Below are 18,228 nucleotides of genomic sequence, written 5' to 3'. Positions count from 1 at the left end.
TGCACCACACACACACACCATTTCTACTACCAAGGTAGTTTTAATGCATCGTTTTAATTATATCTCATATTGTGAATACCTTCACAAGTTGCCATGCTATTGCATCTAGGTGGTAGTATCCACCGAAAATAAGTAACAATAGTCTTCTCCATAGGTGAAATGTTACTTATTTGAGGTAGTGCAATACCATTGCAACTCGTTGTGGTATTCACAATATGAAATATAATTATATATTAATTATAGTTTTAATTATATTCACGTATTGTGAATACCTTAATTAAAATATCATATTTTAATTATATTTCATATTGTGAAATGATGTGTATGCATTACCCATGCATAAACACTTTAATCTAGAAGATATTTCTTGGCCAAATGCCAAGAAATATCTTCTAGATTAAACCCTGCACACCATCAGGCATCTCTCATATTGTGGAGTTATACTTCATAACAGGGTTGTCACTATTGCAATAACAGGATACCTACCCACCCACTGAAGAAGGGCCAAAAAGCCTTGATACAGTGCCATCTGGGTGGTGGTATCAGCTGAGAATAAGTAACAATAGTCTTCTCCATAGATGAAGCATTACTTATTCAAGGTAGTGCAATACCATAGCAACTTGTTGTGAAGGTATTCTACACACTTTCCATGCTTTTAGATTTTTTCACAAGGGAAATGTGACTGGAGCCGGTACCAGAACTTCTTTATTTCTCTCTTCCCCATCCTATAGGCTAAGGCATTCCTTGGACAGAAGAGTCATTTTTTAACATGTAATAAGAGGTGTGACGATAAACTTCCCAGAATGGTGCAATAAAAAGAACACAAAGTGTGAAGGAGCTCAAAAATAGTTTTATTTTTGTTCAAAGTAGTAACAAAGTAGTAGTAATATTGTAAGAGTGTAATATTCATGCAAAAGATAACAGAAAAAGTAATGCAGTGCATTACTATAACAATATGTTATAAACAAAGTTTCAAGTGATTACCATTTGTTTCTTTTGTATTAAAGCTTTTTGCAATGCAAGGATTTTTCTGAATTTCAAAATTCAAGTTTTATTTGAAGATATTAGCAAATATCATAAAAGAAAACTGCTTGCCAGTAAGTTGTTGATTATTAGAATAAGTTGCCTTCATGTGGGGTTGAGGCTGAAGCCTGGGGAGATTCAAATATCAACTGGATAGGTACCTTACATGAGGAGGGAGTCCCATATGTATTTTATTTTATTTGTTGGGTGCAGCAGAAATATCAGATTACTTTGCACCATATGAATAATTCTATATCAGAAATTTGTTATGCCAAAGAATCTCTTACAGATATTTCCACTAAATAATATAAATAAGCATTTAATAAAGTGTTTAAGGGCAAAGGCCTCATGCTACGAGGTAGAATGACTATCATGTAGGTTAGTGCAAATGTAGTTTGCACTAAAGTAGTTTCTACCAACGTAGTTGAATTAATTAATTCAACTACTTTGGTAGATAGCTATGTTAAAATGATGCATTTGCACTAACCTACATGATAAGTATTTAATGAAAGACTTAATTTTAGTTACTTTTTATTATTATTATTGTTTATTTATTATTTATTATTATTTTTTTTTTTTTTTTTCATGATGCTTCTGCTTGAAGTCAAACCAGTTTGCTGATATAGTTCTTACACTTTCTGAACCTAAATTATATTTAGGTTCAGAACCTAAAAAAATGTCCTGAAAGGACACCCATAGCTAATCATCAATAAAATGTTCTTTCTCCAGTTGGTTTTATGAAGTTCACTAGATTTGTTTATATGGGGGATCTTTTAGGCGCATCAGCATCTATGGCCATAGTGCAGCAAATTCACTAGAACTTCACCTTTAATGTTGTTGCATTGTATGATACATCCCAAAAACCATTATTTATAAACATAGCTTTTTGATTTCAGATTTTCATTGTTGAATGCTTGGTCCTTGTTGGGTAGCATAGTTGTTATAATCACTGTCCTCCCACAACATGTGGAAAAGGTCTGGGTTTGAATTGTGATGATGAAACAGCAAACTTTATTGTTTTTTTTTTTTATAATATGACTAAATTAGTCAGCTTTGGTTGAGGGTTGCATGGTTTTATCTCCTAGAAACTCTACTGATCTTGTCCAGCAAACAGGCAAACCAACTACAGAATCATACAGTTTTCAGACAGTAATATTGACACCTCATAACTAAGGCTATGAGGTGACAATATATTGTGTTTGTAATTTGCAGTTGTATTTGTATTGTGTTTTGGGCTTGACACACATTACTGAATAGTTGTTCAGGATGGGTTTTTTTTTTTTTTTTTTTTAATACTGCTTCCACAGAGTAATTAAGTGCGAGTACCTGTCAGATGCTGTGCCATTGTGTTTGCAACTATTTTCTTGAATAGTGTGAGACATGACAGACACTAACATAACTACAAAGGTTTAAGTGTTTGTCTGAAGTTATTGCATTTCCACTCCCACAACCTAAATAAACATCTATGTCTCCCATGCTTGGTTGCTGAAAGATTGCTTTTGTGTAAACAAAGATGGAAAAATGAATTTGTGATGTTCACAACATTAAACAAATCAAGATGAACTCTGTCTGCAAAAAGTGAGTGATGTATATTTTGAATTTGGTGCACTTACAATGAAACAAATTTTGAAAAAATGAATATAAATACATTTGAAAGTGAATACAAAAAAATCTAATATATACACATTTTTAAATTTTTTTAGTATTTGTACACATAATAGAGAAGTCATATAATTTTGATTTCATCAGCTTTTAAATACTTTTTGCCTAAGAACAGGTATGATGCCTGAGAAAGTGCTATGAAACCATATGCTGTCATTCAGTTCAATTTGGCATAATATCATTTCATATTATACATAACTTGCATACCATTGGTTTTCAGCTGAATTTACATGGCATGACACAGTAGTATAATAAAATAATTCAGGGTCAGATTGAAAACTACTTACGGAAGAGCAACGGTAGTACTGTTTCCGAATAACAACTCCTTCAGGATTTTCAGAAATATTGAAGTGCAGCCTGTCATAAAAATGCATTTGGGGACAATAACAGTGAACTTCTGCCATGTGGACCACAGAGTTTGAGCTGTTATGGCTTTCTGTTACTAGAGCCATTTCATTAGTTGAACAACGTTGTAGATCGCCAACTTTACCACAAAACTGAAAGGCAGAAATAAGCTTCATAAATATTTATGAATATACTTTAAAATTCTGTTAAATGCTTTCAATAATTTAAATGCTTTATTTTCATTGCAAGCATATTATAATGAGTTTACACTAGGACAAACAGCTCCAAGCTGAACTCATTATGATACTCTTTAAACGACTTTGAACCACAGTGTACAGTCAGTATATTATATAGTATGTATTATAATTAGTCACCAGAAATCGGTAAGATTTGAGAAGCTCCTCTACCTTCTTTTAATTTAAAGATAATGACAGCTAGCTTAATTTGAAACAAAAGTTTGATGTTACAGCTGACTTTTACATATTTAACACCATTGATAGTTTCACCTTGACTAACTTTCTCAAGTAGCATCTTGCCAACTCTACAATCCATGATGTGCTGAGGGTATGATTATGGATTGTAGTTTGAAAACTGTTAAGTAGAATTCTTTATTACATAAAAATTATTAGTTTTATTATCTTTTTGTTTCATATTATTAGTGCAGTTATTATTTGTGTTTATCAGATAAAGTATATGAAACTTTTTTTTTTTTTTTTTAGTTGGCCTTGGAAATTATTGAAAAATGAGAATGAAAGTGGGAGTGACACATAATCTGGGAATATCATAGCACTATTATTGTACTCACTTTAATGTTTTTTTTTTTTTTTTAATTTAAATTTAAGCTGAAGTCATGTACACTAGAGCAGCAAAGAAGAAAACTCAGTATGATGTCACAGAATGCATAAGGGCATCCCTTTTGTCTTCTGTGTCAGTATATGATACTGCAACAGAAGACAAAAGAGATGCCCTTGTGTGTTTTGGTCCAGTGACTGTAAATTAAGCATTCTGATAGACAGTAATGAGAGCTTGCAGAGTGGGACCCATCAAACACTCAGCAGCCCATCTCAATGCTGGAACCTACACTTGTGCATCAGACAACACCATAGTATTCCTACAAGGCAGAAAGTGCTGGTGGTCTCACAGGAAGTACTATTGTTTGTCACCATTATCAGGGAAATGGTAAATACATTGTGCAGAAAGGTGGAATAGGACCAGAATAGATCTGCCAGCAGCAAAAGTTAACAGTTAATTATTTTTTATGGGCACAAAAGGTGATATTGTTGTGCATGTTAGTACTAATGATATTAAGAATTGGCAACTGAGGATATACTTAATAGTTTGAGGCAATTTTGAGAAAAAACTCTAAATTAGTGGCTTAAATTTGCTTAGGCATGATAGGAGGAAGTATGTGATTGAGAACCTTGTCAGTAAATTTGGCCTTGGAGAGATTATAAAGTTTGTGAGGTAGGATTTTTCAGAGCATGGTCTGTGTTTATTAACAGGAGAAACTGTTTTTACATGGATGGTATAAGAATATTTCATGATGCTATCAATATTATCCTGATGCTAATGTGATTCAGAGGTAAAAGTAATTCTTGTACCGCTTCTATTTTTTGCAGCAGCCTGACCTTCCACACCTCATGGAAGGTCAAGCTGCAAATAAAACCAGGTATGAAAGGTCTTAACACAGCTCATATATTTTATGGAAGTAAATATATGGACTGTTTTAGGTTTATTAATAGCAAAAAAAGGCACATATATACATGATTCTACATTATGCTGAGTGAGTAAATAAATTTGATGAATTTGCAATATTGGGTAAACACCAAATGCAGTTATTGTAGGGGGTATTAGAAATGTGGTGCCACTCAGACATAGGGGATGTGAAGGGTAAAGTGTAAAAGTACTGTGTAGGGTAACTACAATGGTCTTAGCTTTAAAATTCTTTTCAGTGGGACTATATTCATACATGAAGAAGGTTTTAGGGATAGGGATACCAGAAGTGTACCTAATTCTAACTGGAGATAACTGCAAACTCTAAATGAGAAGCATTCAGGGAAGTAATCATAGAAGCTAGGCTTTTCATACCGACTAAAAAATACTGTTCAAGGCTTAGATCTAAATGGATGCTAGTTGAACTCTTGATTAGTGGCAGAAAATAAAAATGCATGGAATGATTATAAATTATCAGAAGTCACAGAAACTTACAGTAAGTACAAACTAGTTGCAATCAGGTCACTCAGAGGAATTAGCTTGGCAGATTTGGCTATTGAATGCATAGGGAAAGTAGCAAAAAATTATTAGCTTATATTAATGCTAGAAGGAAAGGAATGAACCACATTGGCTCACCAGATATGAAGGTACAACTAATGATGATCCTGTTCAGGTGATAGCAAAATGAATAAATATTTTTTATCTTTTTTCATGCATGAAGAAAGTTTTAAGGATAGGGATACCAGAAGTGTATGTAATTCTAACTGGAGATAAATGATTTTGTGCTAACTGAGAAGAAAGTGAAAGGGGGATTGTTGAACCTAAAAGTAAATAAGACACCTGGGGATTAGAGGCAATTATATTAAAAGCAGCAGCAAAAAAAGGTAAGCAAACTGTAGGCCATAATTTTCAGAACATCCTTGGATTTGAAAGCGGGGGTCCCTTCAGATTCGGGCGCCTCCATTGCCAGGTGGGCAGGAGCAGCAGTGCATAGTACACACTTCTTGATTCGACCGGGGTTCGAGCCCGTGACCACCAAATACAGAGGATGCAGAAAGGTCAGGAAATGACCACTGCATATCCCCTGAGCAATATGGCCTTAGTTGCTAATGCTCCTAAAAACAAAAAAAAAAACAAACAAACAAAAAAAAAAAAAAAAAAAAACTTTGCTTAGGCATGATAGCCTAAGGTACGCCTTGAATCTGACTAGGTCAGATTCAAGGCGTACACTTTGCTCTTCATAAATGAGGATCAAAGGATGAAATGAGTAAATTACAAACCCCTGTTTCATAGAAACAATGAAATCAGTGGTTAAATGAACAGTGCAGGATTATTGTGTCAGGAATGTAGTTATATGACAATATCACCATGAGTTTTTTTGAAGGGAGATGTATTTTAACCAGTATGATTAGCTATTAATACATGATAACAAAGAAACAGATGCAAAAAATAATTTTTAAATCATATAATTAAATAATAAAGCTTTTGGCACTGTCCCATATGAAAGACTGTACAAATTGTAATGGTGTGGCATTAGGGACAGTTTGCTGCTACAGAGAAAGGGATGATTGAATGACAGAATACAGAAGGTGATTTTTATTGGGCAATGCTTTTACTAGACATGTTATTAGTAGATGCCTTCAGGGTTTGGAGCTGCCCTCCCTGTCATTTTCAGTATTTAGTAATAATATTGATGAGTAATACATTGCTGCCAACTCTCCAGATTTACAATGAAGAATCAGTTTTTAACTTGGTTTGGCCCTTCCTCTAACTGTTAACTTAGTTGCTGACAAATAAATAGCAATACATTAAAATTGGATTTTTTTTAAAAAAAATTTTTTTCAAATTTCCATTTAGTTATGTTATCAAATTGACCATTGGGTGTACTCTGGTAGTATACGTTTTAAAATATAAATGCACAATAATGGCATTGTTTGCCGCTATGTGCAGTCATTTCTTTATACTCATGTAGTAGCAGTCTGCACTGGCCTACATTTTTTTTTTTTTTTTTTTTTTTTTTTAATTTTATTTTTACTTGGCCTGGCTGAAGTCTAGATGACCCAACCCCAAATTTGTTTTTCAAATTCATTTCCCCCCAGAACTGATTTTTATCCCACCCCAATTAACTTTTTATATAAATAAAATTGCTAGCATTACTTTAAAGTTTCATAATAATAAATAGAAAAATAAACTTTCAGATTCAAAATTCAATATTAATAATTATCAATATTAATTATAATTAATATTGATAATTATTAATAATCTTTTTTATAATATAAAAATTGTTTTTTGTATTATAAAAAAGAAAATGTAATACATTTTTAATTTACCATATTTAATATAATTCCAAAACGAATATTGATATCGACACCTACTTAAATTGATAAATTAGAATTGACTGCCACGTCTGTCACTGGCAATTCTCACTGTATGAATTATGTTTAAGCATTCATCTTACCTGTATTTCTTAATTATTGGTCAGTATTGGATATGGCAAAGAAGCAGTTAGAAAGTGTTACAAGTGAATGTTCTTAGAATTGAAAGCAGGTCAACCCAAAATCTTGGATTAACAGTATCACACTTTTAAGAAATACTGTGCAAACACAACTAAAAAGGAACCCATTGCCGGGAGATATAATGACTCATATCATACTTGTGACGTAACATAAATTGCAACTTAATACCTGCTTCAGGGTAAAGGCTACTTTACTGAGCAAAAATACTGACTAGGTCATTTTCATGAAAGGGTACAAGGTTTGGTGAATTTTGGAGATGTTGGCGAAGTGTGCCTTATTGGTCAATTAATTAAAAGTGTCAACAGCCACCTATTACACATTTTTTCTAAAATATCTTTAAGAATTTAAATACATAAAAAAAATATATGTAAGAAATAGCCGGAAATGTTTGAAATAACAATTCATTACAATTATTTGTACCTGACCCGAGCCCAAACAGCCCGGGCCTATGCAGACCTCTATCATGTAGTATGAAGCTAATTAATGTCTCTAAGAAATAGTACATAAAATTTCAGAACCTATACGCAAGATTTTCCTTATGTGTGATTTTTCAATTTTAAGCAGTGAGAAATATGACTAAATCAGACATTTGCAAACAAATAAGCATTAACATGAGCATGAAGTGTGCACAGAAAGAAATGCAGAAAGAGTTGTTGCATTCATAGTAATGAGGATGTAATACGTGCTGAATGTTTTTTTTACATCTTTCTCTGAGTTGTGCTGATCATGCTGGTACATTGTTCAGAAATATGTTTCCTGATAGTAAAATAGCAAAACAATACAGTGATTGAAGAACAAAAACAACAGACATTATTATTAAAATGCAAAGACAGGAAAAGAAGAGTTAGTGATGGCTTTGAAAAATTAGCTGTTTTTTAAAAAAAAAAAGTGAAACTTATAAGATAGTAGTTTGATTACAGTCATTTTGTTTGTCGCAAAGCAAATGTATTGCAGCATACAGTAATTGGGAAGTATTGCATCAGCCATTTCTACAAATACGGTGTTGGAAGGGTATACACGCTCGGTATCCTGTTTTACGGAAGTGTAAGCATGGCTCCATATGTTCAGTTGACACCAAGAAAAAACAGTGTAGCTGTTGCTCTGTCCCAGGAAGGGCTTCCTACACATGCTATCCCTGATAAAATAGTTTGCCACCAGTTAACATTATCCCGGGTGCTGAAATTAAAGTATGAAACAGGTGATGTGAAGAGAAGACCTGGATCAGACCATAAGAGAGTGACACCTATGCCTACTCAAGATCGATATTTGAAACGGCTGTGCCTTCATAATTGCCATGCTAGTGCTCCTGATCTAAAACTGGACTTTGAGATGGCCTTTGGTGTTGAAACAAGTGCACAAACTATCCAAAACGGCTTTGGAATGTGGTCTGCATGCCTATCGGCCCAAGAAGAAGCCTTTGTTGACCCAACAAATGAGGAAGAAGCGACTTGCTTGAGCTAAAACGCATGTTTCGTGGACAAAAGGACAATGGGACACCGTCATCTTTTCTGACGAATCAAAATGCAACCTGCATGGCTCGGATGGGAAGCGATATGTCAGAAGACGAAAATTGGAGGCATACCATCCTGACTGCATAACAAAAACTGTAAAGTGTCCTGCCAGTCAGATAGTATAGAGATGCATAACAAGCAAAGAGGTGGGGCGAATTAAGTTTATTAACTGAATGGTGAATACAGAAACCTACACTGCTATCTTGGAAGATTGCCTGAAACCCATTATTAGGGATCACCACACGGACATCCAAAACTGCATTTTTCAGCAGGACTCAGCACCTTTTCACACAGAAAAATTGGTAAGTTATATGTTATTTAGATTTAATGATGAGCTTGTCTTCTTATCTCACAAGGCTTAAAACATACTTACACCAATGTTTTCCCTCGTTTTTCTCCGTTAAGGTGCAGTCATACCCCAGAAATGCTGGCATTATAGTGTTGAACTGGCCCAGAAACAGTCCAGTTTCTGGGCCAGTTCAACAATAGATTAGAACCCGATTGAAAATTACTGGTATATAATGTCGGCTAAAATTGCTCAGAATAAGCCAACAAGTAAGATTCAGCTGCAGGAGAGCATTATAAGGTTGTGGTACCACAGAATTGGGCAACTGTATATCCAGAAGTTGTTTAACTCTATGCCAGATCGTTGCAGGGCTGAATTGCAGCTCGAGGAGGAATAACAAAATATTGAGGACTTATTTTGCTGATTTACAGTTCATAATACTATTGTGTTAACTTGTCATTTCAGTTTGTACACATAAATGCAATAAAATGTGTTTGGTTGTCATGATTGCCATTTGCATGATTCCTCATATTTCCATTAATTATGCCTTTTACCCTTTGGGGAGATATTTATTGCAATTAGGTATATCAGGTGGAGTCTCTTTTTTGTATTTCATTCAGAGAGATATATATCCCATCTAACAAATGACATAAGCATAGGGAAATCAAAATTGAGAGTAGGAGTGTGCTATAGGCCTAATGACTCTGATGAGTATAATAAGATATTGTACAGGGAAATAGAGTGGGCCAGTAAATCAGAGAGTCTTATAATGGGGGACTTTAATTTCCCAGATATTGACTGGAATTTGTGGGTTGGTCACTCGCACACTAGCAAGGCTTTTGTGGATTTATTGGATGATTGTTTTCTACATCAGCATGTTCGTGAGGCAACAAGAGGGAGCAATACTCTTGATCTGATTATCAGTAGTGATTCTTCATGCATTAAGAACCTGCAGATAAATGAACCACTAGGTGGCAGTGATCACAGTGTGTTGAAGTGGGATTTACTCAAGGAGGTAACTACCATCAGAGGTAAAGGGAAGGGTTTTTGTTTTCGTAAAGGCGACTATGATGGTCTGAGACAGTATTTAAATTCTATACAGTGGGACCAACTGATGATGTTACCAACAGCAAACTCAAAATGGGAAGCATTCAAGGAACTAATCTTGGATGCTACCAGGCTTTACATACCAACTAAGAAATATTGTTCAAGGTTTAGGCCTAAATGGTTGTCAGATGAACTAATGAGACATGTGGCAGAGAAGAAAAATGCATGGGATACATACAAATTAATGGGTGACATGGAAGCCTATGATAGATATAAGTTGGTCTGTAACCAAGTCACAAAGGAGATTAGGCAGGCAAAGGCAGACTATGAAAAATCCTTGGCAAAGGATGCAAAGAAAAACAGAAAAGAGTTCTTTACATACTTGAACTCGAAAAGGAAAGGGATGAATCAGATTGGTCCACTGGATATTGATGGTTCAACAGTTGAGGATCCTGCTCAGGTGGCTAACAATCTAAACGAGTATTTTGCATCTACATTCACGCATGAGGAGTTATTCAGGAAGGAGAATGATGTAGGTAAAGTAAACATTGGCAGTGAGCTGGATGATTTTGTAATAACTGAGAGGAAAGTGGAGGAGAGATTGTTGAGGATAAACATAAAAAAGGCACCTGGGGTGGATGGGATCTATCCAGTTATATTAAAGGAGGCAGCAAAGGAAGTATGCAAACCCCTAGCCATAATTATGAGAGCTTCTTTGGACTCAGGGGAGGTACCCATAGACTGGAGATGTGCAAATGTAACCCCAATTCACAAAGGAGGATCAAAGGCTGACACAAGTAATTATAGACCTGTTAGTTTAACTTCTGTTCCAGGTAAATTAATGGAGGCACTGGTTAAAGAAGCACTGCAGGATCATCTAGACAAGAATTCAGTTATAGCTCAGACGCAGCATGGTTTTGTTAAGGGCAGGTCTTGCCTGACCAATTTGATTGGATACTATGATGTAGTCACAAAAGAACTGGATGCAGGGAATAACTTTGATATTATATATTTGGATCTTAGAAAGGCTTTTGATACTGTTGCACATGGAAGACTGCTGCACAAATTGGAGCAGTGTGGCATTGGAGGCAAATTGCTGCTATGGATAAGGGGATGGTTGAGTGGCAGAAGACAGAGAGTGGTAATCAATGGACACTGCTCAACGTGGACTAATGTTATTAGTGGAGTTCCTCAAGGTTCAGTGTTGGGTCCGTTGTTGTTTTCGGTGTTTATGAATGATATTGATGATGGGATATCAAGTTTAATGTCCAAGTTTGCAGATGATACAAAGGTTGGCAGGGTCGTTAAGGACAATACTGACGCTATGCTGCTGCAACAGGATCTGGAAAGGTTGAACAGATGGGCTGAGAGGTGGCAAATGAGGTTTAACATCGACAAATGTAAAGTGCTGCATATGGGAAACAGTAACCCCAGAGCAACGTATCAACTCTGCGGTACTACACTGACAGTGGTGGAGAATGAAAAGGACCTGGGGGTAATTTTGCAGGCAGATATGAAGTTCTCTGAGCAGTACAGACGAGCTGCAAGAGTAGCTCATGGTGTCTTGTCAATGATATACAGGAATTTTTCTAGCAGGGATAAGGAGGTGATTATTCCCTTGTATAAGGCAATGGTAAGGCCACATCTTGAGTACTGTATACAGGTCTGGAGGCCTCATTTCAAGAAGGATGTAGAGCTGCTGGAACGGGTACAGAGAAGGGCAACAAGATTAGTAAATGGAACAAAGGGTTGCTCTTACGAAGAAAGGCTTAAGTTTTGCAAATTACAGAGTCTGGAGACTAGGCACCGGCGAGGTGATCTGATAGAGGTGTATAAGGCTTTGAATGGTTTGAGCATGCTCAATGCCAATGGGATTCTTCATCTTTCTCAGAATAATCACCTCAGAGGGCATAAATTCAAATTGAGGAAGGACGGATGTCGGATAGATGTGCGGAAATTTGCCTTTGGCCAGCGGGTGGTTGGTTGGTGGAACCGACTTCCATCACTTATTGTTGAAGTTGATAGCCTAAACAAATTTAAAACTCAACTGGACAGGTATTTCGAACGAACGGAGGGGTGAAATGGGAGTGGGTTTTTTTTTTTTTTTTTGGCTGATGCTGAATAAGCTTGCTTTCTTGCATCATATGCCTCTGCTAATGCTAATGCTAATTTCAAACATTTCTGCTACCCACAATGCAGTGCAAAACATTATTTGTAAAATTCACAAGTGATGCAATTTTTTTTGTACGCCACTGTAGATGGAAGTAATTAAAGTGATTCCAAGCTACTGTATATCACACTATGTATATTTATATATAAATAAATAAAAAAGCTTTCTTTCAGTGCCAGTATTGGGAGGTGACTACAGGGTACAACGCTGGGCAACTTCTGAAAGCATGTGGGATTCCTTTAAAAACTCTGGCACTTAGTGTTAATGGTTGGGCCTGAAAACTGGAGTAGCAAGGATATTAAAAGAGGGGATTGAGCATTTAGTGTCAGTAGGCTATCTTATCATCTTAATTTGTGTTCTGAAATGGGATCTGCATGCCTTCCTGTGAAAGTGGATTAATACTTAATAGATGTTTACTGTTATCTAGAGAGAAATGCTAAAAGGGAAGATAGATTTAAACAGTTTCAACTAATGCTTGCAACCAAACTGGTAAAAGTAAATTTGAACCACATGTACATTGGTTCTTTTTGGTTAAATGTGCAACTAGGCTGGTAGAACAATGGCAACCTTTAATAAGTCCGTTTAACGAAGAGGTTAAAAGTGATGGGAAGAGCAATATGAGCACTTTTAAGAGCTACAAAATTTAAAAGTACAACAAGCGATCACTAGTGAGTGTCACTGACCCATGGTAATTCAGTTCATGATCTTGCAATTTTGAAAGAAGACAAATTGTTGAACTGAAGGAAAAAACTTATGAAATGAAAACTTCTGGAGAATTCAATCCTAAATAGCCCAAACAAGCTGGTAATTCTAAGCATATTATCTTCAGAAAATCTGTTCATGTTTCTTTTAAATGTTATGCCAGTTCTTAGCATCAGCTAAGAGCTGGCATAACATACGTTGAGGCATATAATGAAAGAAAGCAAGCTTATGCAACATCAGCTAAAAAAAATTAAAAAAACCTTCCATTTCCCCATCTATTCACTCCAAATACATGTCCAGCTGAAGCTTAAATTTATTTAAGCCAGTAGTTTTCGACCTTTTTTTAATAATGGCACCCCTAAGTAATTTATTTTATTTTGTGGCACCCCTACTCGATTTTTGACTTCAGATCCGATTCTCTCTGTGTATATACATATACACCTAATATTAAAAAATATGTTATATGATAGTTATTACAATAATATAACTATAAATAAAATTATAATTCAAAAAATGTTTTAATGTAATGGTAATACACACGCACTGGGCAAAAAATATACGAACCTTTGTATTAAGACAGTCACAGACAGAAAAAAAATGCAAATAAATTATATATATATATATTACGTGGCAACCCTGGAATGTTTTTATAATAATAATTTTATAACAACTTATATTATAATTTTATAACAAATTATATATATAATAATTTTATTATATAGAGGTACTAAATAAAAATCAATTATAGATCGCCACAAAATTAAAAAGATACTGTACACCTTTTTAAAATGAAATAAATATATAAATTTTTAAAAAATAATAAGTTTAAATAACTTAAACCCAAATTACGTGGCACCCTTGGAATGTTGTTACAACACCTTAAGGTGCCACGGCACCCTGGTTGAAAACCACTGATTTAAGCTATCAACTTCAAAACAAGAGATGGAAGTCTGTTCCAACAATCGAATACCTGCTGGCTAAAGGCAAATTTCCACACATCTATTCTACAGCTGTCTTTCCTCAGTTTGAATCTATGCCCCCTCAGATTAATCTAAGCAAGAGAAAGAATTCCATCAGAATTGAGCTTGCTCAACTCATTCCAGGCCTTATACACCTCAATTAGATCACCTCTCATGTGCCTAGTCTCCAGGCACTACAATTTGCAGAACCCCTCTGTTCCCCACACCAATCTTTTTTTTGTTGCTCTTCTCTGTACCTGTTCTAGCAACTGTACACAGTACTCAAGACACAGCCTGACCATTGCCTTAACCCTACTAGCAAAATTCCTTTAGCTTACTTCCTTAGCTGTCTTCTTTAATATAACTGGATAGATCCCATCCACCCCATGTGCCTTCCTTATGTTTAACTTCAATTTCTCCTCCACATTTGCTCTCACTTATTACAAAATCACTTAGCTCCCTGTTAGAATTTGATAAACTTCTAGCATTCCCCTCCTTGAATAACTCCTCATGCATGAATGTAGATGCAAAATACTCATTCAGTTTATCAGCTACCTGAACGTGATAATCAATAGTCAAACCATCTATGTTAAGTGTTCCAATCTGAGTCATCCCTTTCCTTCTAGAGTTTTACTTCTATAAGTAAAAAACTCTTTGTTGTTTTTCTTTGCATCCTTTGCCAAGGATTTCTAGTAATGAGCCTTCCTTTGTGACTTGATTACAGACTAGCTTATATCTGCTATAGGCTTCTGTGCCGCCTGATAATTTATATGCATCCCATGCATTTTTATTCTCTGCCACAAGCCTCATTAATTCATCAGACATCCATTTAGTCCTAAACCTTGAACAGTATTTCTTAGTTGGTATGAAAAGCCTAGTACCCTCCAAGATTAAGTCCCTGAAGACTTCCCATTTAGAATTCACTGTTGGCAACATCATCAGTTGATCCCACTGTATAGAATTTAAAAACTGTCTGAGACCACTGTAGTCACCTTTACAAAAGCAATAGCCCTTCCCTTTACCCTTAATGGTCGTTTCATCTTTAAGTAAATCCTTCATCAGTACACTGTGATCACTGTCATCCAGTGGTTTTTTATTTGCAAATTCTTAATGCATGAATAATCACTGCTAATAATCAGATCAAGAATATTACTCCTTCCGGTTGCCTCTCAAACATGTTGCTGTAGAAAACAGTCATCCAAGAAATCCACAAAAGTCTTGCTAGTGTACGAGTGACCAACCCACAAGTTCCAGTCAATATCTGGAAAGTTAAAATCCCCATTATAAGACATTCTGATTTACTGGCCCACCCTATTTCTCTGCACAATTGCTCATTATACTCATCAGATTCATTAGACCTATAACATACACCTACTCTCATTTTTCCTTTCCCAGTGCTTATGTCACACCAAACAGACTCAGCATTGCACTGTTCGCCAACATCAATTGGATGCACTTCCTTAGGATTTTGTGTTTCTTAACTAACAGCAACCCCCCCCCCCCCCGTTTCTGTACACATTGTACTCCCCGAATTCTAATTCTGCACTGCTTATATCTGTGTGACATGTCTCTGATATCTCAATGATATCTGCCTTTGATGTCTTGACTAGCATCTCAAACTCATCAAATTTATTAACTATACTTCTAGCATTGGTATACATGCACCTGTTCCTACTCTTAGTTACACTAACACAGCCCATGTATTTACTTGTTCCATTATGACTCCCAGCAGGCCTATAAATCCCCTGTGCCTTGCTTTCCAGGCTGCCACTCATTCTGATAGAAGCAGTGCAAGAATCACTTTTGCCACTGTTAATCTTTTAGTTTATGTATCCTTCTATCTCTCCCCCAAAGCTAGCAGTTTTCTGACCCACCAAACACTGCCTCGATAGCATCAGCAAATATTCTTGTACCCTTTCTATTTAAGTGTACTCCATCGCTGTAGAAGCAGTCTCTCTCCTATTAACAAGCACAGGCCACGCTGAAAAAATTCTACCCCATGAGCCTTGCACAATCTCTCTAGGGCCGAATTGATTGACAAGGCTCTTGTCATATACTCCCTCCTGTCGTGTCTGGGCAGAATTGCAGACACATTCAAATTTAACCCTAACTTGCGACATTTTTTTCAATGTTGACCTGTACTGGTTAATGAAATCTGCAGATCTCTTACTATTAATGTCATTAGTGCCAGTGTGTACAACAATATTACCTTTTGTGTCCTTAAAAAGATGATATCTGCTTTACAACATCATAACTTTTGCCCCTGGCAGACATATCCTAGTTCTGTTCCACCTATCCTTTTTGCATAATATATTTCCCATCTCTCTGATAATAGTCATCAACAATAACTAATTCCTGTGGGACCAGTGAATTCTGCCCTGGAGATTGCCACTGTTTTGCCTAATGTACAGGTGTGAGCTCTGCCATTGAGATAGGCAGCTGAGAGCTTGGTGGGCTCTCATTAATTTCTTCGAGTGCATCTACCCTACACCTCAAACTCTCATAGAAGCCAATCAGAATGCTGAGTTGGCCCCTAATTTCTTGACACTCTAGGCCCTAGCACACACAAAGACATCCTCCTCCTCAGCTAGATCATGTCCTGTTCCAGAAATATCTGCTAACATTTTACATTTTGCACTTTTTTTGAGACTGTGATGCCTTTGAGAATCGCCTCTTTTATTTCTTTCCTGAGGTGCAGCACTCCCGCTAATCTGTGCGCGTTGCTTCGCAGCTCTAGTCTGGGTCATGATTTCTGTTTAAATACAATTTAATTAACAATGAAATTTTATTGATTAATTGATAATACTGTACTAAGCTAACAGATTTCCTTCTACGTATTACGCTGTCTAGTTATACCTTTCACCATCAGTTCCAGATATATGTAGGCGTCTCCGTAGCCAGGTGGGAAGGAGCAGCAGTGCGTAGCACAGCTTCTTGATTAGACCGGGGTTCGAGCCCGTCACCACCAAATACGGAGGATGCGGAAAGGTCAGGGAATGACCACCGCATATCCAGGAGCAATATGGCCTTAGTTGCTAATGCTCCTAAAAACCAAATAACAAACAAACAAACCAGATATATGTTGTGCTGTTTCGTATCAACTACAACAATGGCACAAAGTTCAACAATATTGGCAACAACACCGGTATGAGCATTGTGTCGTAACTTACAAAAAGCACTAGTTAAATTTTAAAAATAAGCTAATGAACACTACTAAGCCTATTTAATATCTTTGTAGAACACAGTTTGGTAAAATAATTAACGAAGAATATGGTAAAAATATCAAAGCTACTTATCCCTTTTCAGCAGCCAAAAATCCATCATCTGTTCTCCATGACCTCAACGCCCTTGAATCCAACTTGCCTCAATCTATGTACTGAAATAATTACTCATAGATACATTGAAAAATGTTATGAGGAAATTTGTTTTACCAACAGCTTTCAAACCTTCCAGTTCCATTTTTGAAATTGATTACCATAGCAGACTGAACCAGAAGGGTGATTCTGACTTATAGGCAGACAGGGTTGTAGAGAGTCTAAAACAAGAGGAGAAGATTATGCTCTTTTGCTCAGCAAGGAAGTACATTACGGCTGCATATGATTACGTGGTGCATAAGTTCCCAGTTGAAAAATTATCTTATGAATGCTGATGTAGCACAAAACTCATCATTTGCCATTGCATCATTTTCAAATTTGAAATTATTTATGGACAAGTTTCCAGTACTTCTTGCTGTTGTTAAAGATTCAAAAATAGATTATAGAAGCAGTAGATGTTTTTGCAGCATCAGTACTGACTGTTTCAGTGTGAGATTCTAGCAGATGCTATATGGAAAAAGAAAGAAGTGATGCAGTGGTTCTTATTTGGGAACTGACAAGTGCACAGGGAAGTTTGAAATATAATAAAGTCATATGCTTAGCATTTTAACAAGCCCACATTGCAGTGCCGATTCTTTAGAAATGCTCCGAACAGTCAAGTGTTAACCACAGGGCCATTGTTATGAACAAAACTTTGACTCAACATTTCCGAAGAGGGCAAAGTCTGCACTGTGTAATTTTTAGTTATAGTATTCGCCATATAGTGCAGGCTTTTGCTGCACTAGCAAAAAAAAAAAAAAAAAAAAAAATACAAATTATGTGCTTCCCTTTTCACACAGGTAACTATCCAGTTGACCTTGGAATTTATTCAAACTGTCAGTCTCAACTACCTGTGTGAGGGCAACTTGTTTCAGCAATCGAATCACTGGCTAAAAGAAAACTTTCTACAATCTAATCTAAACCCCCTGTAGTTTGAATTT

The 18,228-nt window shown here is 36.0% G+C and overlaps 2 protein-coding genes across 3 annotated transcripts in view; one reads left to right on the top strand and one right to left on the bottom strand.

Moving 5' to 3' along the window:
• LOC150080951 (uncharacterized) overlaps positions 1 to 18,228 on the top strand; it is a 233,556-nt gene that overhangs the window by 175,966 nt on the left and 39,362 nt on the right. The gene's annotated exons all lie outside the window — the stretch shown is intronic.
• LOC150080952 (U-scoloptoxin(11)-Sm7a-like) overlaps positions 1 to 18,228 on the bottom strand; it is a 51,017-nt gene that overhangs the window by 2,400 nt on the left and 30,389 nt on the right. Inside the window, exon 3 of the mRNA XM_090381221.1 lies at positions 2,973 to 3,182. Coding sequence (XP_090237347.1) covers positions 2,973 to 3,182 — 210 coding nt within the window. The remainder of the gene's footprint in view (positions 1 to 2,972; positions 3,183 to 18,228) is intronic.

Source organism: Mastigoproctus giganteus, chromosome 9, assembly GCF_048544385.1.
Source record: "Mastigoproctus giganteus isolate SK-2022 chromosome 9, ASM4854438v1, whole genome shotgun sequence".
Taxonomy (NCBI): Eukaryota; Metazoa; Arthropoda; class Arachnida; order Uropygi; family Thelyphonidae; genus Mastigoproctus; species Mastigoproctus giganteus.
Note: the sequence above shows the minus strand (reverse complement) of the source record. Positions and strands in the feature narration are given on the sequence as shown.